General features: G+C 37.7%; 1 protein-coding gene across 17 annotated transcripts in view; it reads left to right on the top strand.

The window, feature by feature from the left end:
- Positions 1 to 27,807, top strand: part of MLIP (muscular LMNA interacting protein) — a 98,237-nt gene extending 70,430 nt beyond the window's left edge. For 12 of the 17 annotated variants that reach the window (XM_025149203.3, XM_040697434.2, XM_040697427.2 and 9 more), the window contains 4 exons: positions 1,578 to 1,703; positions 20,192 to 20,245; positions 25,469 to 25,503; positions 27,488 to 27,807. In XM_025149203.3, the coding sequence (XP_025004971.2) occupies positions 1,578 to 1,703; positions 20,192 to 20,245; positions 25,469 to 25,495 (207 nt within the window). In that variant the 3' untranslated portion in view covers positions 25,496 to 25,503; positions 27,488 to 27,807. The remainder of the gene's footprint in view (positions 1 to 1,577; positions 1,704 to 20,191; positions 20,246 to 25,468; positions 25,504 to 27,487) is intronic. The other 5 variants (XM_040697435.2, XM_040697436.1, XM_040697428.1 and 2 more) reach the window with 2 other exon arrangements.

Below are 27,807 nucleotides of genomic sequence, written 5' to 3'. Positions count from 1 at the left end.
ACTTCAGTTGTATCAGCTTTACATTTTTTTTGCTACACTTATGAATTCACTTTTGCTGTTAAGCTGGTGCTGATGCACTTTCACCTTCCCTCCAGGCCTTCATAGGCTGCTTTTTTCGAAGGCTTGCTGTGTGACTCTAGTGAGCATAAAGTGCCAGCCAAACACCCAGTTAGTGAAGAAAAATGTTTCCTTCCAGATGGCAGGACATGAAACCCACTGCCAGCACAAGCAGTGGGGCAGGAATTTATGCCTGGGATGGTTAATAATGAATAAGGTCACTTTTTTTGTCCTTCTCTCTGTCTAAACATCTGGGCTGTGATGTGTGTAAGCTCATGCTTAATTATGACTGAATTATTCTAGAGATCTTTTTTTTTTCCCCAAATGTACTGCCTAGGTGTATTGCCCTTGACAGCAGGCAGCATGGTGTTCCTAACTGCACAATAACTAAGCTCATAAATAAATTTAATTGTCAATTGAGCTGCTTCTTTGATTTTCTTTGCATCTTTCATTGCTGAGGATGGGGGGGTGTGACAGTACCCGTGTCTCAGTCCCAGCTGGGCAAGTCAAGCTGTCCTTCTGGGCTGCAGCCACAGAAGGAGCTCAGCAGTAGTTGTTTTTATCTACATCAGTAGTGCCAGCCTTCATTTTCCATGGTATAGCCATAACAGAGAAGAATATAATTGAGTTATTTGGAAGTTTAAATTTAATTACAGAGTCCCACAGTACTTCAGTATTTACCAAATCCCAGAGAGAATGCACACATTTTTCTTCCCTCCTTTTTCTTTTTTCCTTACTGAAGAAGTTGTCATTTTAAAAGTATCCTCTTGCTCCTGTTTCAGGTTTATGCCACACTCTATCACGTCAGACTTTAAGAATTCTGCAACTTATAGATATATTAAATTTACAAGTAAATTGCCAATTGTTTTAGTTAGCTGAAAGTTAACTGAGATTTTTTTTTTCCTTGACTAAATAACCTTATTTGTGTGAAATGAAATGTGTCAGCCATCTGTACTGATTAAATTTCCTTAACTTGTATTTTTCCAAGTGAATTTTCAAAGATACTGTGTAAATGCAGTGTAAAATCAGTGGTATTTTTTCCCAGAAGTACTTTCTCCTAAAATGTTGCTACCTGTATGTTAACCACATCACTCATTGCCTTTCCTCGTTTTGCAGTTACCATTCTGTGGAGCCCAGAATAGCAATTGCAATTGGAAAGCAGGAGTGTGGCTGTGCATAAAGTGTGACTTGATGAACTTATCAAGATGCAGCTAGCAAAAACAGCCAGCAAAAACTAGAGACAATAGTTTGGCCCAGCATCTATTTTTATGGCAGCAACAAAACAGATGCCAGTGATGAGCTTGTGTACTTAAAGCAGCTCTTGCTACTTTTGTCTGTAGTCTGTATTAAAAGTAGGTGAGGTAGCATGAAACTTGTATTAGTTTGGTGGTGAAATGTGTTATTTATATAAATACATATATATTTGAATGTAGTTACCATTGCCTCAGTGGAATTGACTTATCTAACAAATATTCCACAAATTATAAAGCATTTTATTTTATTTCCATCCCTCTGCCAAGACAAAACCTGGTGTCATTCGTCCTGTGCTAGTGAAAGGGAGGATTGCACAGCAAAAGGAGGAGCTCTATCAACCCAACCCTTTTAAAAAGTACCTAGAAGAGATCAGTGATCAAGACGTTGAGCAGGTGAGTAACTCTCACTCTGAGGGACTTTGTAGTCTTAGTTATTTTCTGTAAACCCGATGGGGTAGATTTAGATCTTCATTTTTGATGTTCTCTTTTTTTGGTCAAGTGAATTGTAAAGAAAGTGCACAGTGAGGGATTCAGTGAAGGGTGCCTGGCTCCTGGAGGAGCATCTTCAGGCTGGAGGGAGGCACCTACACTTTCTTCAGGAACATCTTTTTGGCAACCTGGAAAACCATCTGTTGAGGAGGTAGCCTTTTAATGATGTTCATAGGGAACACCACATAAAATGAAGAGGAAATTCTGTTCTGGACTACGAAACAAAAGTCTAGATCAGATCTGTAAGAAAGTGCTTACTCCGTCAAGTCCAGATCTGAGCAATCTCTAAAGTGAGACAAGGACAACAAGGACTGAACAAGATTATCTCTTTTCTTCCCAAGGAAAACTATGAGGAATACCAAGTGAGATCCCATGTAATTCTCCAGTGTGTAGGTCTATATTCAGGTCCTTCGGTAGCTTGAGGGAATTGCTCTTCTACTGCACCTGGGGAAGGGCCACTAATGGGCAGCTGGTGGGGAAGCAGAAGTGCTTTCTTCTCCCACAGACCATAAGATCACTTTGCAAAAAACCATCTTGAACTTCCCTAGCTTCTATGAGGCATTACATCAGAGTAAACACAGATAAATGGTTCTGTTGGCCTTTTCTTGTGCATTCATGTTTGTGTGCATTATTGTGAATTAAACCTTAACAGAAAGACATATTCAGATGTTTGTGTAGGAGGTTATTATTAACCTCTCCAATATGCTCTGAATTTTCCATCTGGAAAGTAGCAAAATGAAGTCAGTAGTTCTCTCACCGGACGTGATATGAATAAAATACTATGCCACTGAATTTTTTCTCACTTCTGTTCCTCTCCATTCACCTTAGAGATTTTAGCAGTGACAATCCTCTCTTCTTTCATTTTATTACTGAAATTTTTAAAGATTTCATTTCTGTTCTTTCTATCCCTCTCCTTAACTCTGATGTTTCTCAATTGTACTGCAGCATTATAAACAGGGGAAATCTATGTGTAGAATCAGTAGGTTCTGACAATGTATATGGGTGGTAACAGAAGTTTTCTTGTTCTTCAGGTTTCTATAGAATGTAAAGTATCTCTAAAATATAGAAGTATGTTTTTAAGTACAGGTTGTGTTTGCAGCCAGAATAAGTTTTCAGTGAGAGATAAAACATTCAACATCTATTTTTCATTTGTAGTAAAATATTAGCACTTGTGGTGACTTTGTGATTAAAAACTCATTTTTCTTATTACTTAACAGATAAATTTATGAAAGTAACAAGATTTTAAATATAAAAAAATACTATTAAACTCTTTTTTTTAAACATCACATTACAGCCGCTTATTTTGACTCCAAGCATACAAATATATTACTTATATATCTATCATACTTACATATCAAGACTCTGAACTGCCTAAGGGCAAACCTAATGTTTTCAGAGAAGACACGAAGAATGAAGTCTCGCTGGCCAGGACAAGCTCTCTGACAGTTCACTACCCCTTGGAGAGACAAATCTGTTCTTCCAGCTCGCTCTGCTTCTGACAGAAAGTCTTCCTTTTCACATCCCTCCCCTTGACTGGTCTGTATATTTTCAGAGCTAAATCAACTTTGTAACATGGCAGTAAATTAACACAGCAGAAAACATCAACTCAAACCAAAGAGTGTTTTCTGCTGGCATGGTGAGGTGATGGATTAATTTTTCTGAGTATTTATAAGAAAAGGTCTTTCCAAGGTCAGGAAGGACAAGGGAGTACTGGAAACAAGGCCACCCCTTTTGGGAGCGAGAAGTGATCAGTTCGGCTCCTCTATCTCACGGGACCTTTACCTGCTCACTGTTCCATCCTAGGGGATGGGCACTTCTGCTTGTTTTCTCACATTTGAAGGTAACAGAGGAGACAAACCAACTTGCATTATTTTGGTAAATTGTTTTTGGATACCAGTTACCCTGGCATGGTTGACCTTACTTGAAAGCAGACTTACCATATCTTAGGTCTACAGCTTTTCAGAGCTACTGTACATGTTTGTGGAAATTAGTATTATCTATATGTGAGATTTTGTAAATCTCAAGTTTCTAAGTGTGCACGGTATAAATTAGTTATGGAAATATATTACTGAAGCACTGAGGGTGTAATAAATCCATGAATGTGTGGTTGTTGCAACAAAAGCCAAACATTATTTTATATAAACATATGTAAATATTTCAATAATGAACTAAAATTGTGAACTTTGCTAGATGTAAAAGTTAATTTCATGATGAAAGTTTTGCTTCCTTTATTTAGAAGAATTCATATGCTTTTAAGTACAGATAAGTATTCCCCTATTCTATTCCCTAGGTTAGGATAAGTACGTTTACATGTTGGTGTAAAGTACTTGTGGATTTTTTGAGATCCTTATTGAGACATCTTTGTTGTGAAAAAGATACTACTTAGGTTTTGATTCAGGTGGATACATTGGCTTAACAAAAACTCATTGTGACTGTGTGAGGAAAAAGTATACAATTCTAGTGGTGCTCTAGTATAATAATAATAAAACAGCCAAATCTGGGGAAAACACTGAAGTGCTGAACGTCACAGGACATGGTCATGATTTCAGCTCTTGTCTGTCAGGGTAAGTTTATGGTGCTGATAGAAGATTCTTTTATGAGTGGAGGAGAAAATTGGTGTCACAGGAGGCTGTTTGCAGTCTTCCAGTATTTCTAAAGCTCTCCGGAGTGATTTTTCATTATCTATAAAAGGGCTGTAGCACTGCCTGTAAAACTGGGCTCAGAGAACAGCATAAAACTTGCAGTATTTATCTCCAGCCCATAGGTTTGTTAGCTTATGTGGACATGTAGAAATGTGTACTTGTAGCACAGGAGGCCAACTGTATCCCGTACTGCATCAAAAGTGGTGCGGCCATCCTTACTTGAGTAAGGACTTAGCAAGTATTTATTCCCAAGGGCAGAACTGCTTATCCTATCACTCATTTGTTTTCTTTTCCTTTTTATTTCCCTTTTGGGATTTTTTTTCCAGTCATGCTACGAGCTTCACCTTTTAATATTTCTGTTCTCCCTCTCTGTATGCGTTTTCTTTCCTTTTTTTTTCTTTTTCTTTCAAATACTGTTAATGACAGCTTAGCAGGGTTCTATGTGGTGTCAGCTCTGTTAGCTTCTCGCTTCCGATTTTTCTTAGACCTCTGTGGTACTTCCCCTCCCCGTCTGACCTGCCAATGCGACCCTGAGCACTAGTAGCCATGTGGGTGGCATTGGGTTTGAGACATAATGATGCAGCCAGCTATAAGTGCTGACCTTCCCTGTAAGTGCTTTACCTCCCCATGCTGAACAGTTGTTTTTCTTTTTTTTTTGCGTGACAGAGTAGCTTGTTTGTTTTACACTTCATTTATGAATCTTGCCATGTGGAAAAAGACCATCTCACTTTTAACAAAATACTATTTTTTTTGTCTGACAGCTGTTTTCATGCTGATACTCCATAGTAGTATATATTTATCGTCATTATTAAATTTATTTCCCTTTGTTCTACATATGTTTAATTAAATAGTGCAAATTGAGAGAACAATACTTATGCTCACACTTTTTTTTTTTCCAGGCAATACATTAGCTTCTGCTGGAACTAATTTCTGCCCTTGTCACAAATTTTCTAAGTATTGAACTCAAAGGCACAGCATGGGGAGGAGTTTCTCATCAACACTCAGCCAGCCAAATTCAGGATGAATTGTGTCAAATCCTTGAGGCCTTGGCAGCATGACACTGGTGCCAAAAGCTGGATTTGCTTCTCTGAATCTATCCCAAGTCTTTTAGAAGTCAGTTGTTTTAGAGGTTATTGTCTGTTTTGCATACAAAAAGCACATAAATATTGTTTTCTTTTTAACATAGCTACTGCTAACTTTGGATAACTCTCAGAACTTCAGTGTGTGAGCACCTACTCCACGTGAACTCTTGAATTTCTTTAAAGGTTTAGTAGAAATTTGACAAAAATGCCTGAAGTGTTCCAGATAAAATATAGATAGTACAGGCATATTTTGTATTTTGTTTCTTTTAATCCCAATCTAAAATTTCAGAAAGTTGCCCTATTGTGCTACAATATAATGACCATACAAGATCCTTTTGGGCTCTTTATTTTGTCACTTTAGCTGAGCTGTAGGAGGGTAACAAGCACAACAGGAACATCTACGGCAATTTTAAGTGTGTGTATGTGTATGTCTAAGTATTTGTGAGGACATGCTGATAAAAGTGCTTAGTACAGAGGTCTTGTATTAGCATGAAGATGTGTTGAAATGTAACCAAGGCTTTTTTTCCTCATCCTCTGATCTAAATTTATTTACTTTTCTTTTTTTCATTTTTCCTTTTTTCCTTTTAGAAGACTGCTTTCTTACACCCTCTGTGTCCAACTAAACTGCTCTCTCCAAATAATTTCCCTTTGCATCCTCCTTTCACTTCCTTTACTGACTGTCTAAACACCTGACCTTTCAGCCACTTGCTCTCCATCATACATGATGTTCACGAGAATCCTTATAGCCATTACAGTCACAACTCTGTACAATAAGTTTGGTGTGATTCAAGAGTAGCATCGGCCTTTTATATATTTAAAACTAGACAGAATCCTGCTGTATCACTAGTGTTGACAGGTGACCTGGGAAATCATAGGATGGCCTCGGATATAATCTCAGATGAACGTCTTCATGTCCCTGGAGATAGTACTGCTTTTCCTTCCTTCAGTGAACTTCTGTTGGAGCTTGCTTCCTTCACACTAGCCAGAGCAAGGGACTGAGGGAAGGGAGATTAACGTGAGAGAAAGACAAGTTTTTCCCAGAAGCTATTTCTATCATTCCGACCAACAGTTGTCTCTTGCCAGTGCAGTAGGAATCACATCCTTACTGACACTTCCATAGTCTTTGCAATAGCTGTGAAGGTGTTAGACAAAATCTCGGTAGTCTAGTTCATGTTGGGAGCAGGTCTTGCTAGTGAGATTTATAAGACCGAAAACTAGACCTTATGTCTTAACTGAGTTCTTTCTAAAAAGGAGCTGTAACTAGAACTTTACCTCAAGAAAGCTCCAGTTTGTTATTAGAAAAGCTTCAGTTGTGTAAGCCCCAAGAAGACGTGCTGTTTGAACCTGTCAGTTGCATCCTGTCTATATAGTTTTCACAGAATCATAGACTGATAGAATGATTTGGGTTGAAAGGGACCTTTAATATCATCTGGTTCCAACCCCCCTGCTATAGGCAAGGACACCTCCCTCTAGACCAGGTGGCTCAAAGCCCCATCCAGCCTGGCCTTGAACACTTTCAGGTAGGGGGCATCCACAACCTCTCTGGGCATCTGACAGCAAATTCTCAACTATCAATATTGGGGGAGAGAATTTCACTCTGAAATGTATGGTCCACTTCATTTGGGGTGCCAGAGCTTAAAACACTGATATTAAGTACTGTTTCTTTGGGCTACATTGTGGTTTCCTCATTAGGGGAAGCACCAGAGTTGAATTCACACAGCCAGTTTCAGGCCCATTGGGAGCTAAGACTGCTAGGGAGAGAAGTAGCACCTCCACAGATACTGGCCAATAGTTACGCTCTGAATGAAATGCCTGAAGATGCCTTTCTCTCCCCACTGGTTATAAACAGAATTAAAGTTCATAGACAACATCGACAGAGTCTTGATTTACTTCTTACTGCCCTGTAGAGTTTATAAATTGGGATGAACACAAAATAACAACTACAATAACAATAACAGCAACAAAAAAGGTAAAACAGTCATGCATTCTGAGCAAAATTGACTTTTTCACATTTGCTAGGTTGGGTTTTGTTTCCTGATTTAATTTTTGCTAAGTAGGGCTGACATGTTTATTTGGGCGGTAATGATTTTATGATCAAGCTTTTTTCAACAAGTTTCCTGGTTCACTGCAGGGCATTCATATGAACAAACAAGCAGCATTTCGTAAGATGACTGAATCCATTTTTTTGTAATGAAAATAGGTGTTTTCTAGTGATAATGAATGCTGCCAGAAACTCAGATTTGTATAGGAAGGGAAATTAGAGAGAGAGGGGGAGAGGGAGAGAGAGAGAGAGAAAGAGAGAGAGAGAATATTAGTCAGAGAGTTGACTGAAGATAATTAATTAAGATAGCATAAATGTTTTTTGTTAATATCAAATTAGTCATTTTATCACTGATACTCTTGCTGTATAATTGCTTAGACACGTAAAATGTTTGCAGTTCCCCAGATTTCTCATACTACTGTGCATCCAAAACTCTTGAATGTAGAGGTCATAGGATAGCCCAAGCATTTGTGTTCTACCCATATGGGCAAGACTGTGAGACCTCTTAATCTGTAAGTTTTATCTCAACTAACTTTTGTTATTCCAAGTAAACTTTGTGCTTTTCAAAATGACAAATGCAGCCACATGTCTTTGGTATCAACAGATTCTTCCTATACAATTTAAACACAAGAGCTGTGCCATCTATTTGACTTTTTTCATTTTACTTCATAAATTCTCTTCCATACTCAGATCCTTTGTGTGATATTAGCAAAAGTACATAATAGGGTTCTTCTTCATATAGGTGTAAAGAACTTCTATTTCATATATATATTCTATTATTATAAATCTAATATTCTATTATATATATATCTATTCTGTATATATATATTCTATTTTATATATATAAATATATATCTCTACACACATAGGTTCCGCTAAAAGTAATGCCTCTGATTTATTTGCATGGAAACTACAGCAGATGCAAAGAGCGTTATTACACTACTTGATAGAGCAAATTCTCAACTATAAAATACTATTTTTTTTCAACATAGTTACAGCTGTTGGCTATGCATTCTCACCAGCAGTGAATGAGAGCCTGCATGCTGCTCTCATAAAGATCTGCAGTAGCAGAGGTGACCCGCTGTTGTCACGGGAACATATAACCCACTGCTTCACTGTGCTCGCATCTGATGTTTGGTTTCCATAAACACTGAGCGAGTGAATGTCAATAGCTGACATTTTTTTTCTACATAAAGGAATTCAGTTCCACACCTTCACACGCACTTCCATGTCAGACACCATTTTGTCAGACTGCCCCTCTGTTGCATATCTATCACATATGCCATGTTTCCAAATGGAAATTTCCAAATGGAATATTTTTGGGAAGGTTCAACTTTTACTGCTATATCCTGAACATCCTCCTCTGACATTATTGGCAAACAAAACAAAGTGGGAGGTATTAGTTTTAGGGCAGCTCTGTGTGTGTTTATTTTTATATATATATATTATATAAATGTGTTTATTTTTATATATATATTAGCATATATGAATTATATGCTAATAATTCATATGTTATATGAATGTATATATATATGTATATAAGAATTAGCAAGCATAAGAAAGAAGCAAGCATATATATATATATATAATATATATATGCTAATTCTTATTTGAGTATTGAACTTGGTCTTTCTTTAAGTCTGCAGCCTTAAAGGGTTGAGCAGCAGCATCCATAGCCCAGAAGTCACTGAAGAGTGCTATATTCTGTCAAAGAAAACCTTGGATGATTGCTTATTTTCCCTTGAAATACTCTTGTAACAGTAGCATTTTAATTGGTTATGCCATCAAGGGAGATCACTGGGAGATGAGGCCTTAGTACTGGCCTGCTATGAAGATTCACTCAAATAGTCTGGATATTTGCGCTTCTGATTGACTTCCCATCATCATTCATTTTGTTGTGTAAGTGAAATGGGCTCCAGACTTTGATCGAGAATGCATAAAATGATGACAGTTGCATTTTTCCGTGGGCTACTCTTAATTTACTTAAAGTAGTTAGTCCTGTCTTCCAATCCCTTAAGATATACAAAAATAAATAAATAAAAATAGGTCTTCTGAAACAGCATTGGGGAGAATGAGAAGAATTTTTGAGAAGACTCTCGTTTTTGGGAATTCTCTGGAGAATTGTCACTATAACTTAACATTGAATGTTTCCTGAAAGCTGAAAGATAAAATTGTTAGACCTGTTATGTAAACAGTATAAACAGTTAGAAAATTTATTTCTATTCTGTACTAAACAGGCTCTGTCATTTCTTAGGGTTTTCCCTTTCCACTTATCGCTCTTTGGGGTAAGGGATGTGTGTCTGAACTTACTAGCTGCCTCTCCAGCCATTCACGAAACACTCAATTAAAAAAAAAGAAAGAATTTAAAAAAAGATTGTGTCTAGGTGCATACATGAACATAACTAAAATTTCAACGCAATGGACTGTCCAAGAGACTATTAACGGTGAAGTTGCGTCTCCAAGTGTTAGTTGTAGTTTACTCCATTTTCCACTAGAGGGCAAAGCTCACTGCTATTTATTCTTTAGATCTTTTAAAATATGTTATAAAAATACTTTTGACAATGGATAGGGCATGTTAGTGAACGCAGTTGCTAATTTTCACTTGCAGTTTCAACCTCAAAATTACCCTATGGAAGAATTTGCTCGGAAATGAGGTTTTAGGAAAGAAAACACACACATCATCAACAAAACTAACACAAAACCAGTATCGTCATGTTTCTGCTTCTTATATTAGAGAAGCTAAGGGTGGTGAGCTCCTAAAATAAATATAATTTGTTTTGTTTCAAAGCATAACCAAATGGCAGCTGTCCATCTGAAATGCTTTACTAAAAGGATACTGTGCTGTAGGCATCTTAGACCCAGAACTAGGTTATTCTTGTTTGATGACCCACCAGCTACTTCATCTTCATGGCTGATGGAATTTCATAAAAGACAGACATGAAAGGATTTCTACAGTCCTTGTTCTTGACAAGCCGTGCTTTTGAGGTGGTTGTTAATAGACAAGCTGTTACAATGGGCACTAGGTGACCATGTCTTTTTCTCTTTACTCAGCAGACCAGTTAAAGCAAACAGGAGTCCTGCTTCAGTTTCTTCTGAAATAAAATAACTGAGTGAGTTGAGCTTCTTGTATTAGAAAAGCCCATTTTCACTAAAATAGTTCTGAAAGGAGGACTAGATTGCAAGTGTTGTTGTGACAGAGTGTCTGAAGTTACACTTAGCTCTGTGGTTGATTCCAAAGCTTGATTCTGAGGAGAATCCCCCCAGTTTTTATCTGATGACTGTGTAAGGTGGAAGAGCTCAGCTGCCAGCACAAGCTCTGTAGTGCTCCCTGGGGATTCTGAGAGGCAGCAGAGTCTCCTTCTCCTGTGGGAGGAAATAGCCTCTGCCACTTGTATTGCGCTCCTGTTTAAGAGGTGGTCTACATGGATGTATGTCCACTGCATATACCCTGGTGTGCTAAGGGAGCCTGATTTTCTCTCATCCTGAGACATCTCAGCATAATCAGCCAATTTAGGCATCTCCTGTACAGGAGGGCTGCAAGAAATCAGGACAGCATGTGACCTGATAAAAGTGCACTTTCATTTTACAGGTGTCAGTTCCTTTGTTGATCCTCCCTCTGCCAGCTACAACTGAGTCATTTACTCCGTTAAGGGAAAGGAGATTTCTTTTCCGTCCATCAGATCAGTCATGGATGCTCAGAAGCATGTAGAGGCACAATTAATGTAAATCTGTCAGGGCAGAGGGCATTATTTTTTGCGAAACGGGTATTCATTTTGAAAGTAGAAGGCAATGAACTGTCCAAGTGAAAAAGGCAGAGATGGGGTGGGGGTGCAACTACACAGCTGGGGCTCTCTATCAGTCCCCCTTCACTTTCAAACTGCCTTTTCTGTTTCTGTCAGTATGGGCTGAGTATGCAATTCAGGTTTGCCACTCTGGAAATCTTCCTTTCAGTTAAATATATAGCTGCACTGTTTTGAAAATGGAGGGTCAGGATTTCTGAAAGAGGGAGTGTTAAAAAATGTCCATTTTCATACCTTATCAGGCATAGAAGAAGAGGTTACAGGACCAATCTTTCAGAGGACAAATTTCTGTTAGTGTCTGAGTTTAGACTCAAGACATTTTCATTTGTTTTTCAGGACCTAAACACAGTTTTCTTGAAATAACTAAATGCTGTCTTGTTGGAAGGTCAGCCTTCTGCAATCAGTTGCAGGCCTGAAGGCTCATAAGTTAGCAAAATATTTAAAGAGAATCCTTATTATTTTTTTAAATGAGATCAGTGGTGTTTACCTCACCGTCCAATCTCCTCCTCTCCTCACTGGAGTTTGATTAATAGCTGCATAGTGGGAATTGACATTCTGTGAATGCAGCAGCCTTTCGGGGTTGCCATGGAAAAGCTCTTTTCTCCCAGACATCATCCCAGATGCTTTTATTTCCAGAAGAGACTTTCTTTCTCTCTTCTGAACTTTGATATTTAAATGCTGAATTTCTACATCTGTCCTTGTGTAGGTGTATTGTGGTTGATCAGCTTTCTGCTGTCTCTGATCCAGAACAACTGGTTTAGTATAGAGGAAAAAAAAAAAGAGGAAAACAAGCCAGGTAATTAGTTCTGTGCTATAAATTGGATCTCCTAGCTGAGAAAATATTAATGCTTAATAATGTTTTGTTTCCTCTGTACAGTCCTTTTTACTTTTCTTTGGGCTTGGTGAGTTATTTTAATCCTATCATACTTGGGTGACGTTTCCATTACTTTTGACTCAGTTTGATAATGGCCACAGGAAATACTCCTGGAGTTCTCTTCCAGCATATCTTCAAAGAAAAGCATTTATCTTAAAGCACTTCAGAGATATCTTAACTTGGCAATCACTTGCTTTCTTCGAAGCCATCAAATTATCAACAGAACAGGAAGGGAGCTCAGGCTCAATGAGAGACACAGGAACATGCACTTAACACGGGGATGTCTTAAGTCTTGCACCGCGTGGAAAGAGCTCTGCTACCCACTTGTATAGAGACAGCTCTTCTGAAGGTAAAAAGAAATTGATTGCTGTGTCACTCCTTTTTGCCTGGGCAGTTATGCAATTTTGAGAGCCTTGCTGTCTTTATTTCCACTAGGAGAAGCTGCTAAAGGCAGAAGCCTGGCATTTTTTTCAGTGTAATTCTATCCATTTAGAAAACACTCACACAAAGCATTGCTTTTTTGAACACAGTAGGATCAGACTCCTACAGGCCTTGAAGTCAAAATGTGCACGGTGAGTGCTGTGCCCAGAATTGCCCAGGTTTCCTCTTGGAACACAATTAGAACTGTTTCTGATGCCTTCTTCCTTCTCATTTATATGGGCTGTCTTTGCTGGGGTAACCTAAAGCAGTCTTAAACACAGGAAGTGCTTTGAAATGCTTTGTCTTCATTCTTAGAAGTCCCTACATAATTTAAATCTTGAGTTTGGTTTTATGCCTGGCCTTCTAGGATGATTTTGCACAGTGGATTTCAGGTGGACATTTTTAGCACATACAACAATACCAGATGTCACAGAAAATCTGGCCCTAGCTAAGTAAACCCTCTCTGACGTATCTTTATCTTTGCCCTCTCTATCTTCAGTTTAACACATGCTAGGACAACAACCAAAGGAAATACAGCATCTGAAACACTAGAACACTCCTAATATCTTCTTCTAATACCTCTATTGGTTTATGAAGATGATTCTATGACATGAACCATGGTGATGGGTGCAAACTTGCCATGGCTTAGAGGCTGCTGCTGCTGTTAGGAACTTAATCCATGGGCTGGATTTGGGCTGGATACTACTCCATTTCCAAGGGAATTTGAAACTGGAGAAAAAGGAATTGATAAATCTCTATTAGTAGTTGGGCAAATGGGAGCTGAAACCTAGGGCTGTGACTTCTTGTAGCATAGTAATAAACACAAAAGACAAAACTATAAAAACAGAAGCAAAAATGTCTGAAAAAAATTCAAACAAGATTTGGTGAGCAGGTGACCTATGTGAGAAACAGTGATAGGACTGATAGAATCACCAAAGTTGGAAAAGATCTCCAAGATCATCCAGTCCAACCATACACCTACCACCAATATTTCCCACTAAACTATGTCCCTTAGTACAACATCTAAACATTTCTTGAATACCTTCTAGGGATTGTGACTCAAGCACCTCCTGGGCAGCCTGTTCCAGTGCCTAACCACTATTTCTGAGAAGAAATTTTTCCTGACATCCAACCTGAATCTCCCCTGGTGCAACTCAAGGCCATTCCCTTGAGTCCTATTGATAGTTACGTGGGAGAAGAGGCTTCTTGTCATGAACTCCATTCAGGTAGCTGTAGAGCTGTGCTCCTCATAAGACTTGTGCTCCATGCTCCTCACAGCTTTGTTGTCCTTCTCTGGTCACACTCCAGGGCCTCAATGTCCTTCTTGTAGTGAGGGGCCCAAAGCTGAACACAGTACTCAAGGTGTGGCCTCACCAGTGCTGAGTACAGAGGGGCAATCACTTAACTGCCCCGGCTAACATCAATTTCTGATGCAAACCAGGATGCTGCTGGCCTTCTCAGCCACCTGAGCTGCTGGCTCATGTTCAGCCAAGCATCAACCAACATCTCCAGGTCTGTTTCTTCCACATCGCCTTCCTGCCACCCTACCCCAAGCCTGCAGCATTGCCTGGGGTTGTAGCCAAAGTGCAGGACCCGGCATAACTACATGCTTTTTGTCAAAGGCAGTGAAAAAACAGTTAAAAAGCATATGGATTGAAACACACAGAGTGAAGGGTGAAAACTATAATGAATTGAAGCAATCTCATAATACCTAGAGCTATAGAGAAAATGGTATCTTAGAACTCAGTGAACTCAAATGTTTCTAGAGAATTTCCTGCTGCTTTTTAAGACTGTAAATATCTCTTCTGAGTCATCAAGGGAAAGTAAGCACTGAAAGCTGATGAACCTTTGGAAACTAAATTTCAAAGGAAAAGTTGAGGCAGTTAGAATTCATTTAACTTTTACTGCAGGTACGAATTCTGTGATATAGCCTTAATTAACTCAAATTCCACTTATGTTAAAAAATTTATAATACAGTTAGTTCTGTTGAAATTTCAAGAATGTATTTACAGCACAAATATTATTTATCTATGTTTCAGAAATGTTTGATCTTCAAGGCATTACTGTGGAGTTTATTTTGGCAAAGTGTTTTGAACTTTGATGAAGGGGTCATATAAACTGTAAATTATTGTACTAACTTTTTCTGGTGTCAGTGGTGGCTATCATCTTAGTAGTTAGACAGAATATTTATACAAATTTTATTATATTAGTTGATGGTTATAAATATATACTTACGGAGACTGATGATTCAGTTAATACTGGGGTCATGGATTTAAAGCATCTACGGCCAAAACGGAGGTCAGTGCAACTTGACATTGAAAACTTATTCAGGAAACAATCCTTATTCAATCATGCTTCTGATCTGGAAAGAAAATACATGGGAGGGAAATCAGCTCTGAAAATTAAATTCATTTCATTTCATGCTTTTCCTGGAATTTGAAAGTAATAAAGTTTAAAGTTCTTGGGCAGTTCTGAGTCAATAAACAATGACCTCCTTCATGGGGCATGGAAGCATCCACCTATTCATCGCAATGACTCAGTTTCTGTCAGTTCATAAGTAGATCACAGTCAGTATGCCAAGAAAATTTCAAATGCTCATGATGCTGAAAATTCTGAAGCATTTTTTTTTTGCTTTCTGACACAGATGAAAATTTGAAAATGTTGAAATTCTCCTAAAATCAAAGTGCCTCATCTGGGTTATGTGAACTAATCCAAAGCAGATAGTACTAATCTGTATCATTAGAAAAACTTTCTACCTTACTACCTCACTTCTTTTCATGTATAAGTTTGGATTCTAGTGTCTTGAGTCTTCCATACAGGCTTGGTTTTCTGCTTGGCCATCAGCTCCAGTCAAACACTTGAGTGAAATTATCCTAGTGACAAAGTACAAAAATCACTTAGCTCACAGCTAATGGCTCTTCCCATAGTTTCCACAAAGTGCACTGACAGTGAAATTACACTTCAGTATTTTACAGAATGATCAGAAAAGAAACACTCAGGTCAGAAAACACAATATTCTGGTTATGGAAAGAATTTCTTTGAATCTTTGAACATTCTGTTTTTTATTTTCTAAGTGAGAGTTGGAGTGCACGTGAGAAATAAAAGTGGTTGTTCGTGGATGTTGTACCATTTCTTGGTACCTTAGTTTTCATGCATGTCTATGCAGAAAAAGTGGTTATCCATGAAAAAGTTTTATAAAAACAGTGTGTTTGTTATGTTTTAATTAGCAAGCATTTTTAATCTTTGAGCTAGTGAGAAATTAATAACTTTTCCTGTTGAGAAGGAATTATCCTGTATTTTATGAGTGTTAAGTACCTAATTTATTGTCAAAGTAGATTAAAGACAAAGATGTATTTAGAAAGAATGGTATATATGGTCTATGGTTTGAACCATTCTTATTTATTATGTACATTCAGGAACAAACTGGAACACAGGAAGTTCCATATGAATACAAAAAAAAAAAAAAAAACTTCTTTAGAGTGAAGGTGATAGAGCACTGGAACAGGCTGTCAGGAGAGGCAGTGGAGTCTCCTTCTCTGGAGATATTCAAAATCTACCTGGACCCTTTCCTGTGTAACCTACTGTAGGGAACCTACTTTAGCAGGACAGTTGGACTAGATGATCTCCAGAGGTGCCTTCCAACTCTTATGATTCTGTTATCACCTCTTACTGGTTCCAAAGAGTTTAAAATCTGTTTCTCAATTAGCAAAGGTTGTAGATCCTCTTGAGAGTAACTTAGACTTGTGAAAAAGGTCTTACATTGAAAACACTTAAGAGGACTTTATATTAGTTTAGAGGCTGCTGTGATTCATAGTACAATAAAGGTAAATTGACCTTTTAAAGGCAAATATGTCTTGCTGATTACTCTACGGAACTAAATGAACAAAGGTCTAACTAAGATATTATATAACTACCCCTTTTCTAAGCCTTGGCTGAGTCTGTTTGGGCCAGACAGATAATTTCCCTTTGAACCTACGCACTTCAAATACTTATATATTGTCAGTATCTCTTCAGTACAGTTTTCACAACCACAACTAGATATTTGTCTAGTTTATTCTTTCACTGTCCTTAGAAATAATTCACCAGAGACTGAGTGAGGCTTGGAAAAAAAAATAATAACTTTAAAAGGGTAATGCAGAATTTTATAACTGGCAAAAGCATCAATAATAGAAATTTTAAAAGCAATATTGTCATCCTCCACCATAAACATATGCAATCCTAAATTTGTTGGAAAAAAAATAGGGCTTCTTTCCAGATGCTTTGTCCCAGGGATGGAAAACTGCCAGTAACAAAACATGCTGAGGTTTCATGAAGACAGCTCTCCAGTGAAAAGTACATAGTCCAAATTTCATTCTTACTTTATATCTTGTAGACGTGGGCACATTCCTCTATGACTGAGGGATGACAGTCACATGATATCTAGTAAGGAATGCCTAATTCTGCCTTCTTCTGCCTACTTTGCATTTTTGGATCTTTTAAGCTGTTTTCTGGTATTCTGCTGTTGATAGCTCCTCTTTGCAGAGAAATGACCTTCATATTCTGAGGGTATTTTTGGTGTAAGCTGTTTTTTGGTCTGTAAGCTGTACTATGAGCCAGGTGCAAGGCTGAGTTCAAACTGTTAGGCTGCATGTCCTGTTAGCGCCCTCTGAACACCTTGGGCTGACCAGCTTGAAGAGAGGACAGGAACAGATGCCAACGTCCTCATTTAGTACTTGCCCAGACACCTGTGACAGGCAATTATAGTGCCCATCCCCTCCTGCAGAGGTTAAAACTTACCTTGCTTTCTTCCAGAAGAATCAAGTCCTTATACATGTTGCTGCAGAAAGCAAATGCACTGTTTTCTATCCTACTTGTTGGGCCGGAGCAGTATGCACTCAGGAACACAAAAATCATATTAGCAAGGAAAAATCACAGAGGAAGAGATAAGACTGAAGCCTCTTAGTTAAACTCTGTGAGGACAGGCATGGGGCCTCTCCCACAGCAAGGCTTACACATTTCAGGTTACATTGACACTTGATTAAAATAACACAGGAATTGGCCTTTAGCTGGTGAAGATGAAGTCACTCAGGCCAAGACACTCATCTCTTTTGCTGTTGGCAGAGGCAGAGCTACTGCCCAATTCCCTCCTTTTTAGGTACCTGCAAGACTAAGTGTTATTCCAGCAAAAGGAATGTAGTATACTTCCCTTAGGTGCTCCATATTTGCTCAAGTACTACTTAAAGTCTGTAATAAATCTAGCTAGATGTGACTTTCTAGATCCCATCGTGGCAAATGGCATGTCAGATCTTCAGAAATCTGAGTAATAGAATGTATGCACTCTTCTATAAAAACCCTGAGGTTTTTATGCGACAGATGACTTCTGAAAGCACACTTCAGAAAACTGTCTGTTACTCAGTTTTTCTGTAAGCCTTACTCCTGTATTAACTTTTCTTTCCATCAGAAGGCCTTAACAACCTTCCACTTGTTTTCCTTCAATCAAGCATCCACAAAGTAATCAATATTAAGAGTACCTGTCCAGAAAATATAGGTTATTTTCCTTCTCCATGAGGACTTTATAACCCATGGGGGTTATAAATATTGGCTTCCTAGCTTGGAAAGAAGGTGCTATCAAAATGAAAGAAGCAAGCATATCTTTTAGACAAAAACGGATGATTATAGGTCTGGTCTAAGGAGGAACATGAGACCTCATACTCAGGAAACAATGTAAGGCAGCATTAAGACTCAGAGAGGCATTTTAGGTGGATATAGTTGGCAATGAGTCCTGGCAAGAAAGGCCAGGACAAGAAGCAAAATAAAAGTACGTTTTTCATTGATTGGCTGAACGTGCAACTTAAGAAAAAGAGTTGCTGTATTCTCAGATCACTACCCAACTTGGGAGATTTCCTTTCTTGCAATAAGCGGACATCTCAGAGGGCTTAGCTGAACATCAGCAAGTAAGCAGAAAATGATCAATATCTTCTGTCTTCTTTTTGTGATTAGGTCTTTTTACTTTTCATGGAATACAGAAATGCCATACTCTTGAGACAATATATAATTCATCACCGGGTTCACTTAATCGAAATAAGCTTATGAAGATATTGCAAGTGCAGCTAGAATATTGTACCTGTGTTATTGCCAAGGATTATCCAGCCTCAGTAGCTGCAGCATGCAGGGTTTGGAATTGGAAATTCACTCTCCCACATAGGCTGTTAAATATCTCCTGTGTTTGTTGTAAGAGCTGCACTGCAGCAGTAGAGTGCCTCACTGGCTGTGCTGGCTGAAGTCAGGAGTCACATCTGTGGCATGGGAGGGATGTTGCTGCCGAGAAAGTCAAGTCTCTTTACCCTTTCTTTAACCCTCTGTTGTCTAACATTGTTCCCTTGCCTATAAATTAAATCAACTTATTATCTGAAGTTATTCACTTTCCTTTCCATTTGGGGGAAAAAAAAAAAAAAAAAAGGAAAAGCCAAACGTTTCAAAGCTGCTGCTGTTGCTGTAAGAGTTGGCTCCTGCTTCACTGAAAAGGAAGCAGGGAAAATTTTCAAATGGGAGAGCAATAAATAGCAAATCCATAATGTAATTATAAATGGAGTAAATTTCATTTCAGTGGCTCACTTTCCTAATAGATACATTTTGGCAGATCAGCTTCTTAAAAAGCTCTGTTTCAAAATTAATTTTCCTAGGCAAGAACAGTATTTTTTTTTAAAGAACACATCATATGATAAGTTACTTTAGCTCTACATACCAAAACAAAGTAGTGCTTTTGATAGATTGAAAATTGCAAGGTTCTTTCTACATTATGCTTCCACAATTCTAAAATACCGTAACCTCAATATTTTCAATGTATTTTGCTCTAAAGAAGATGTTTAGATTGCTGTGTATGAAAACTTCACAAACTTCTGACCTTAAAGTTGCATATATAAAATCTGTCTTACCTATTTACCTCTTTAAATTTTATTGTAATTTGTACGGTTCATCATTTGAGTCACATCCATCAAACTGTATTACACTCAAAACACTGGGAAATTATAAATCGTGTCTGCACATGTTAATTACTGTTATGCAGCGGTTTATTTTTTTTTATTTAAATGTTTGCATGATTTATGTTTATAAAATTTACGATCGAATAGAGGTCTTTTGGAGCTAATTTAAGAAGACAGATATTCAAAGTAATGGACATACAACTACAGTTTTAAATAACTTTATGTCTCATACTGAGGCATTTATAAGGCAGCTTCTCTTGCTGTGATTTTGTCTTGAGATACTTTTCTCAAGGCAGAAAGCAATTTATCCCTCCCTTACAATTATGGGAAGATGATACAACAGAGAACAAGCCATACATTGAAAGAGATTAACATAGAGACAAGGAGTAGTAAGCGTATAGATCCTGTTGAACACTGCTGCATTGCTATTTGAATGACTGGGGATACTATCTTTCATTATAAAACCTTTCTGATAGATAGAAATTGAACTGATAACCATTGTTTTTTTGTTTTTTTTTCTTCTTGTTTTTAACCTCATGCTCTCTTCAACCTGTGACATCTTGCTCGGCAGCCCAGTCATCCCATAGTGCCTATTCCAGAAAATGAAACACTCAACTCTAAGGAGGTAATCAGTTGACATTTAATAGGTTTATGCATCTGCATGCTGGCTTTCTCTTTTAATTGTGTAGCATGTGTCTGAGATGAGAAAAAATGGATTGAGCTCCTGATCAGCTTTTGTCCATTGTGTGGGCTACATAGGCAGTAATTATTCTTGGTGATTAATGAAGAAAAAAGACAAAAGTTGTTTTGGAGACTATACTGTTTGTGTGAATTTGGGGTAATGCTAACATTTACACTTCTGTTTTCTGGTATGTGCCACTGGGATGCTAGCAAGTGGAATTTGTTAAATTATGCAGAAAGACCATTTCCCAGTTTGCAGTCACTGGTATGGCTTCTGTTTTAAATACCAGATGCAACAACTGCCAGAAGCACTTGGGACAATTAATTGTTGAGAACTTTGTAAAGGACTGTCAAGAAAACATCAGACAGCATGCAGAGAGATGGTTTGCCCAGTATCAGCATTCATTGCCAGTTTTACTGGCCTCTGAAGAAAGACACAAATCTTCTTGAAGTCTGAACTCAGTGGTGGATTACTTACTTTTTCACATCTCTAAGCTCAACGTAAATTACATATGTAATTTGATTAGGTATTGTATTCTTTCCTGCAGGCTTTGAACTGTAACGGAACATCCATAATTAAAAGACATTTTCAACATTATTTTAGAAATGTACATAAAATGCACAACTTACTACCAATAGTAACAGTATAAGGTCAGCTATGACACAGGAATTTTTGCTACTGAGGCCTCTTTTTGTTACTGGGAAAACTCTCATAATTATTTCATAATTTTTAGGTGGTTTTAACAATGTAAAAAGAAATGACAGTTTTGTTTTTGCAACACACTATTTTTCTGTTCTTATTTTGAAACAAGATTCTAGTCTTGTTAAAAGCAGCAAACTGAGCATTAAAAAAAAAAAGAAATGGGCATTTGCCAATAACTGCTACAAATATGTGACTTTCTTATAAATGTGGAGGGAGTTTTGAGGGCAAGGCCTTCACGTGTTGGAGGCAGAATGGAGTGAAATACATGTTTACTGACTTCCCAGTTTGTTGACAGAGCCTGTCAATGCATCTTACAGTTCATCTTGGGTTCTATTGTAAAAAGATTAAGAAATAGAAAAAGAAAAGGGAAGAAAAGTAACCATCTCACTAGGTGGATCATCAGACTGCTGTTCAGCACCAGGAGCATGTGAGTGATGAATGCAGCACAGCCTCTTATCTTCAAGTGCAGTCCTGGCCTCTTTGGCCACTCCCTGGTTCTCTCAAGGGCAGTTATATGGTTTATAATGTAGATCTTTCCCAAGTAAGGCCCAGGCTGCCTTCACAAAACAAAGTTAGACAATTAACAGCTTGATTAGCTTCTCACATAATAGGTTCTTTCTCAATTTTAATCTTAATTTTACTTCTTTTTTTTACCTGTGAATTTTTTGATAGGAATCTCTCCTGACTCAAGCAATGGTTTGTGCTGAATTTACACTTAATACGTTTATGTAACACGCAAGGCTCCACCTAACTTAATATATCCTTTATTATCAGTGAAGTTATGTTTGGATGTAGACCTGGTTAGGAAAAGTTCTGTCAAGTGATAAGGTCAGCATTATTCTTACTGCTGTAATAAGATCTGTATTTTTTCATCTCTACCCTGACCAATCCTTTTTTCTTTATTTAAAATTACTTGTAAGCTCATACTTAGCTTCTTCCTCTACAGTGTTACTCCCTCAGAGCTAAAAAAGTGGTGTGTGAAAGTCAGTATGATTTATGTATTTCCAGAAAAAGAACGGACGGTCACATGCATAGTGAAACATAAACATTTCCTTGACCTTTAGGAAGGATGAGATGGGGAAGAAGAGACTTTGCTACTTGCTCCTTAATAATTCAGGTTGTTTTCCTCAAAGTAAAGTATTCACCACTGGGGAAAAATAAATAAATAAATAAATCTTTGCTATTCTTCATGCAGCATCAGCTTCATTATATAAAAACACAAAACAAATCAGGTCTGCCACTGTCCTGTGAAAGCAGGAAAACAAATAAGTGAACATTTCCTCCCTGTAAAGTCCTTCTCTACACCCAACCCAATGCTTTTTAGTTGGAGGACATCTGAAGGATACGCCTGCAAAAACTAACCAAGAGATAGGATAGAAATTTCCCAAACTTACAGTCTTCAATTAACCTAGTGTTTGCCCACATCATGGTGTGTGACTGGTGTTGCAATTGCTCTCAGAATTATACTGAGTCAGAATATTTAGAGAGAACATAGGGCATATGTCCCTGTAGAGTCATAAAAAGCCATTGCAGGTGCTAAATGTATGTACTCATTACCTTTATTCATATAGGACTTGCAAAGTCCCAAGTCTATTATACAGTTACTTCAGGTTCATGTAATCTTTTGCTTCAGCTGTTGCTTAGTCTTATCTATTTGTTATTGCTAATAAATCTGCCATAATTATTTAATGCCTGGCATCTTTCCATGTAAGGTCACTACTCATAAAAAGACACCATGAGAAAATGTCGATTCCATTGACTTCAGTGGAGACAGGATTTCACTTCAGTAAAGGAAACAATTAATCTGCCCTGGTCCACTTAAAAAAAAAAAAAAAATAACTGCAAATGTTCTTTAAATTATAAATTCTGTGAAAATGTCAGTAAGGCCCAAAGTTCTGTTATATATTGCTCTTTATTTATGTAAGGAGTGTACCTGGTCAGAGATCAACATTTCTATTAATCATTAACAGATTCTACATTTAACAAAGTACGTTTACTCATTACATTGTACTAAAGAGTTTACATAGGTAGCTTTATGTTAGACCAAGATCCAACCCAAGTGAGAGTTTCAAAAGTAATGTTCTTCCAGCTAAAAATAATGGCGTCTGGATTTCCAAAGAAAGTCCCAGAGTTCATAAAAAAGCATTTTCTCGATATCATGATCACTCTGCTTCATCTTATCTCCATATGGCCAACAGTAATGCTGGTCTGAAATAGGGCATCTCTGAGCCATGGTCCACGGCGTTGCAAAGCTGGGATGGATGAGCATGCAGAGTGGAGGCCAACTTGAGGGTTGTCTGGTAGGGAGATGCAAAGGAATGGTACAGACTGCTCTCTCCTTGAGGTTATCCAGCTGGCCTGGGGCTGCTGGTGCTTAGGTATTCTGTAATGATCCATCTCTCAGGTACCTTTCAATACCTTTTTAGCTGGTAGTAAAGAAGATCCTTGTCAGAGCAAGAACGGGGATACGGTAGATACACAAAACGACAGAGAACTCTATCTGCAGCAGTTATAATATCAGCTCCCTTGTTCAAGCACCTTCTTCTTCCATTTGGTGCCAAATGGATCACAGATGGGTCGAGAATTGCATTTAAGCACTGCTGTTGTTCAGACTTGATAAAATACCAAAGTAACTAGAAGGTATTAGGTTATGCATAAAGACTGCATAGACTGAGCCTAGGCACTGAGACTAAGGCAGCGTAAAGCAGTAAATAATAAAGGAAAAGGCAATAGTAATACACATTAAAAAAAGCTCTGGGATGTTCCAAATTTGATGTCACTTTCCTCCAAAATAAAACTGCTTTAATATTACCTGCAATCTTCAAAAGCATTTTGGAACAAAATGAACAGAATCTCTCTGAATCAGTAGTCTCACTGTCCTTAGTTTATTTTCATCAAGCCAAGGACTTCAGCACCAGGCTCTCTCCATATCATCGGAACAGTTCATTTAACTGAAAATTTAATGATGTTGCAAATGAACATTAAAAATAAGAATATCTACTGCTTTGAGTAAGGGAGTAAGAATTTCAAGTGTTAGTTGGGATAAGTTCTTCAACTTCGCAAATGGATGGGCTGCTAATTGGGAACAGTAAACTATGTGCATCTGGTCTTATAAATAGAAAGGTCCAAATGGCATACGTTTGTAAAGCCTGGAAAAAAGCAGCATTGATAATATATATTAGTTTATAATTTATATTAGTTCATAATTTCTAATGATTTAAATTTTATAACATTTAATATGTTACAGTTACAACAGGAAATATATATTTACAAAAGGTATTTGGGTAATACTTTTTGGCAGCCTCAACGATATCTTCTTGCTTTAAAAAATTAGTTTCAGTTATAGCATATTTACATGAAAGGGCATTAGATCATCATGCATTACAAGGAAAAACATTTTCTGAATTTATGGAATGTTATTTCTATTGGGCTCTGTATAAAAATAATTACACTACATGTATTACATGCTAAATTTATATTAAAAAGACTAAAAGGAAGCTAGCACCCTGCAGAGAAGAGTAATTTGCAGCCTCTGAAGGAGTGGCATATGGCATATTGCTGTAATTAATGCAACCCTATATGAGGTTAGCCTTCACCACCACACAGATGTAAGAATTCCTGTTCAGTCTGGAGTCAACCAGACTTTGGGTCCCCCTCTGAATGCCCAGCCACTCAGTCACTGACCTACAGTTGTATGGGATTGTTCGCTTACTCATCCCGGATCCAGATTTTGCATTTGTATTTGTTGAAGCAGTTCCTGCTGGCCCATTCCTCCATCCTGGCAAAGGGCTCCAAAATTGGTGCTGTATCCTCATCATACCAGTCTGTTTCTGTCCTCCAGGTTACTAACACCCACAGACATCATGGGCTCTTCCTCCACCCATCTCCCTGGTGTCGGTTCATCACCTGTGGAATGCCACCTGGAACAGTGACTTTGAACAGCTCACTACTACCTTTTTAAATCAGTAGTACCACCGGTTATTTATCTGAGACAAATAAACATGGAACTCTGCAGTCCTCCCTCCTCCTTAGTTTGGGTACATCGTTACTATAGAAGGCTGTGGAAAGCCTTCCTAAGGTAGAGGAAAACAATATCCATGCCACATGACTACAAGATTGGCCAGATGCTGCGTCCTCCTGGGATGTGGTCCAGGAAAGAACTGGGAGCTCAACATGAGTTTGAAACATCTTCTACTGTGCATTTAGCCAGAGTAATGCTTTGCCTTTTGAAATTTGCTCTTCAAACATGTCAGTGCATGAACAACATCCCAGGCTCTGTAAACATAGTTGTAAATTAACAGTACAGGAAACCAAAGTTTTTACAAAGACCAAGTGCTTCATGAAATTGTCCACCAGCATAATATTTGCACTACTGTGCCTGTTTCACATACTGCAGTTTTAACTCACCTCTCCATTTTGTTTTCACCTCTTATTGATTTATTTTTTATTTTTTTTTTAATACAGGTCACTAATGAAAGAGGTTCTGTTTAGCTGTAATGGTGAGTATTACTATTTTTCTGACTTGATTACAGTCACACTTAGAATAGGTAACTACAGATTTAGTGTCACTGTAACAAGCTTATGTATATGTGTTTCCTTTGAAAAGATGGTAGGATGCATTAGCAATATGATTTATTGTTTGGATATTAAGCTGGCTGTGTTTGGTGAGTGACTTTCTATTAATAATTACAAATAGAGAATAATTTCTCTTCTTAGCATAAAGTCAAAATTGAATTCATTTTAAGTAGGATGTAATCAAGCAGGTGGAAAGAATTGAGGTATGGTTTGGAATTAGAATGTGTAGTGAAAATAAAATGAATATTATTTTATATTTGAGTGCATAACCACATAATGTCATTAAAATGAATGGTTTCTTATAGTTAAATGATGCCGTGTTGCAAATAATGTGCTGTACTTCAGTGTAGACACAATTTAGCACTTAACAAGGGAGGACAGCAAATAAGTTGTATAGAAAAGGCTGAACTGTTCAAGACCTGTTTGTTTACAGTCTTCACAAGAAAAGATTAATTGTGACTAAATGTTTAATTCGGTTAATTTTGAGAATTTGGGAGTGGGAATACAAAGAGAACACCTTAAGGAATACTTAGGTGAACTGGATGTATTCAGTTTCATCCAAATGAAACACCCTTAAGTGCTTAACCAAAACTATTTCTCAAACTAGCAATTAGCATGATAAGGAAATACACACAAAAAAAAATGCAAAAAGGCAAATATAACGTCATGTCTAACAAAGGACAAAAGGAAGATCTAAATAATTTCAGAAAAGTCCGTCTTAATATCGTTTCCAAGATACTGGAACAAAGCATTAAGCAATCCATTTGTAGGCATCCAGAGATAGTAAGCACATAAGGGAACTTGCGCAGGGACAGGTCAGAAACAAATCCTATCAACTTGATCTCATTTCCTTCTTTGACAGCAAAACAGATATAAGGGATATGATTGATACAGTTCTTTGACACAGACCCACATGACATTCATAAGCAAGCAGAACAGATATGGACTAAATTAAATACACACAAGGTAGATGTGCAACTGATAAGAAAGCTGAGCTTTGAGAACAGTCATTTGTTGCTAAAATGGGAAAACACCTCACACAGACTTCCACAGTGCTTTCTTCTGGCTCTATACAACATTAACTACTTGTTCAGCTGAATGGACAGAAAATTAATCAGATTTACAGATAATCCCCACTTGGGACTGAAGACAATGACAAGGGACAGTGAAAAGCACAGATAGAAGTGGGTTGACAGTAGCAGCACAGGAAAGAATCTGAAGATTGCAGGGCACCACAAACTGAATCTGAGTTGGGGAAGGAGTGCTGCTACAAAAACAGTGCCATTCAAAGGAAATGCTGGGGGGAATGCTTACAGTATAATGGAAGTAAATCCTCATTTCGGTTCAGTGTTAATGAAGAACAAGTTGCAGTGTTATGTTCCATTCTGAGCACTATTAGCAAGAGAGACCGGTAGTGTGGAAAATGAATGGCAGACTTAGAGAAGATTTAAAGCTTCCAGTTTCTTCACAGAGAAAAAAAAGTAAGAGAGCAGAGCAACAACTGGTTGTATCTCTTCACAACGCATCATTGTAAAGGAGTATTAGTCACTTCTCCAACCTCCCAGTGAGTGGGAGGGAAAGAAATGGGCCTAAATTTCAGGATGTGGGATGTAATTTAGAATGAGGACAGTTGCAGCTACATGGGAATGTGGAGCTCCAACAGACTTTCTGAGCCGTCTGCAAAGGTGTGAAGGATCTCACAAGGCAGGATTGGTACCAGCTGTACCTTGTCCCACAGTTTAAAACAAGAGAAGTGGCTGAATTTTTCTTCATGCTTTTTTTTTTTTTTTTTCCCTGTGAAAATATGAGTGACTTTTATTAGCCAGCTTATCTGATTTACACGGTTTACTGATCTCTGTTTTACTATTTTTGGCTATTTTTGTTCATTTGGTTACTCTTCTTTTACAGCCTTAAATTAGGATCGAGAGATAAGACCACAGAGTACTTTTGGGCCTTTTTCTCTGCTGAGAAGGAATACACGTGTTATCTAAAGCACCACTAAAAAAAAATTATAATGCTTCCAGTATGGTAATTGCTAATATTCTTTTGAAAGATAATTCTATGTACTAGCATAATTAACCCCTGAGATACACATACAAACGTGCCATATTTATATACCACTTCTTGAAGTGCTTGCCAGTTTAAAAGATGCCTAAAATAACACAACATATTTTATTTAGAAATGATATAAATGTCAAAGTTCAATAAAGGTGTATTTTTGTTGCAAA

Source organism: Gallus gallus, chromosome 3, assembly GCF_016699485.2.
Source record: "Gallus gallus isolate bGalGal1 chromosome 3, bGalGal1.mat.broiler.GRCg7b, whole genome shotgun sequence".
NCBI classification, from domain to species: Eukaryota; Metazoa; Chordata; class Aves; order Galliformes; family Phasianidae; genus Gallus; species Gallus gallus.
Note: the sequence above shows the minus strand (reverse complement) of the source record. Positions and strands in the feature narration are given on the sequence as shown.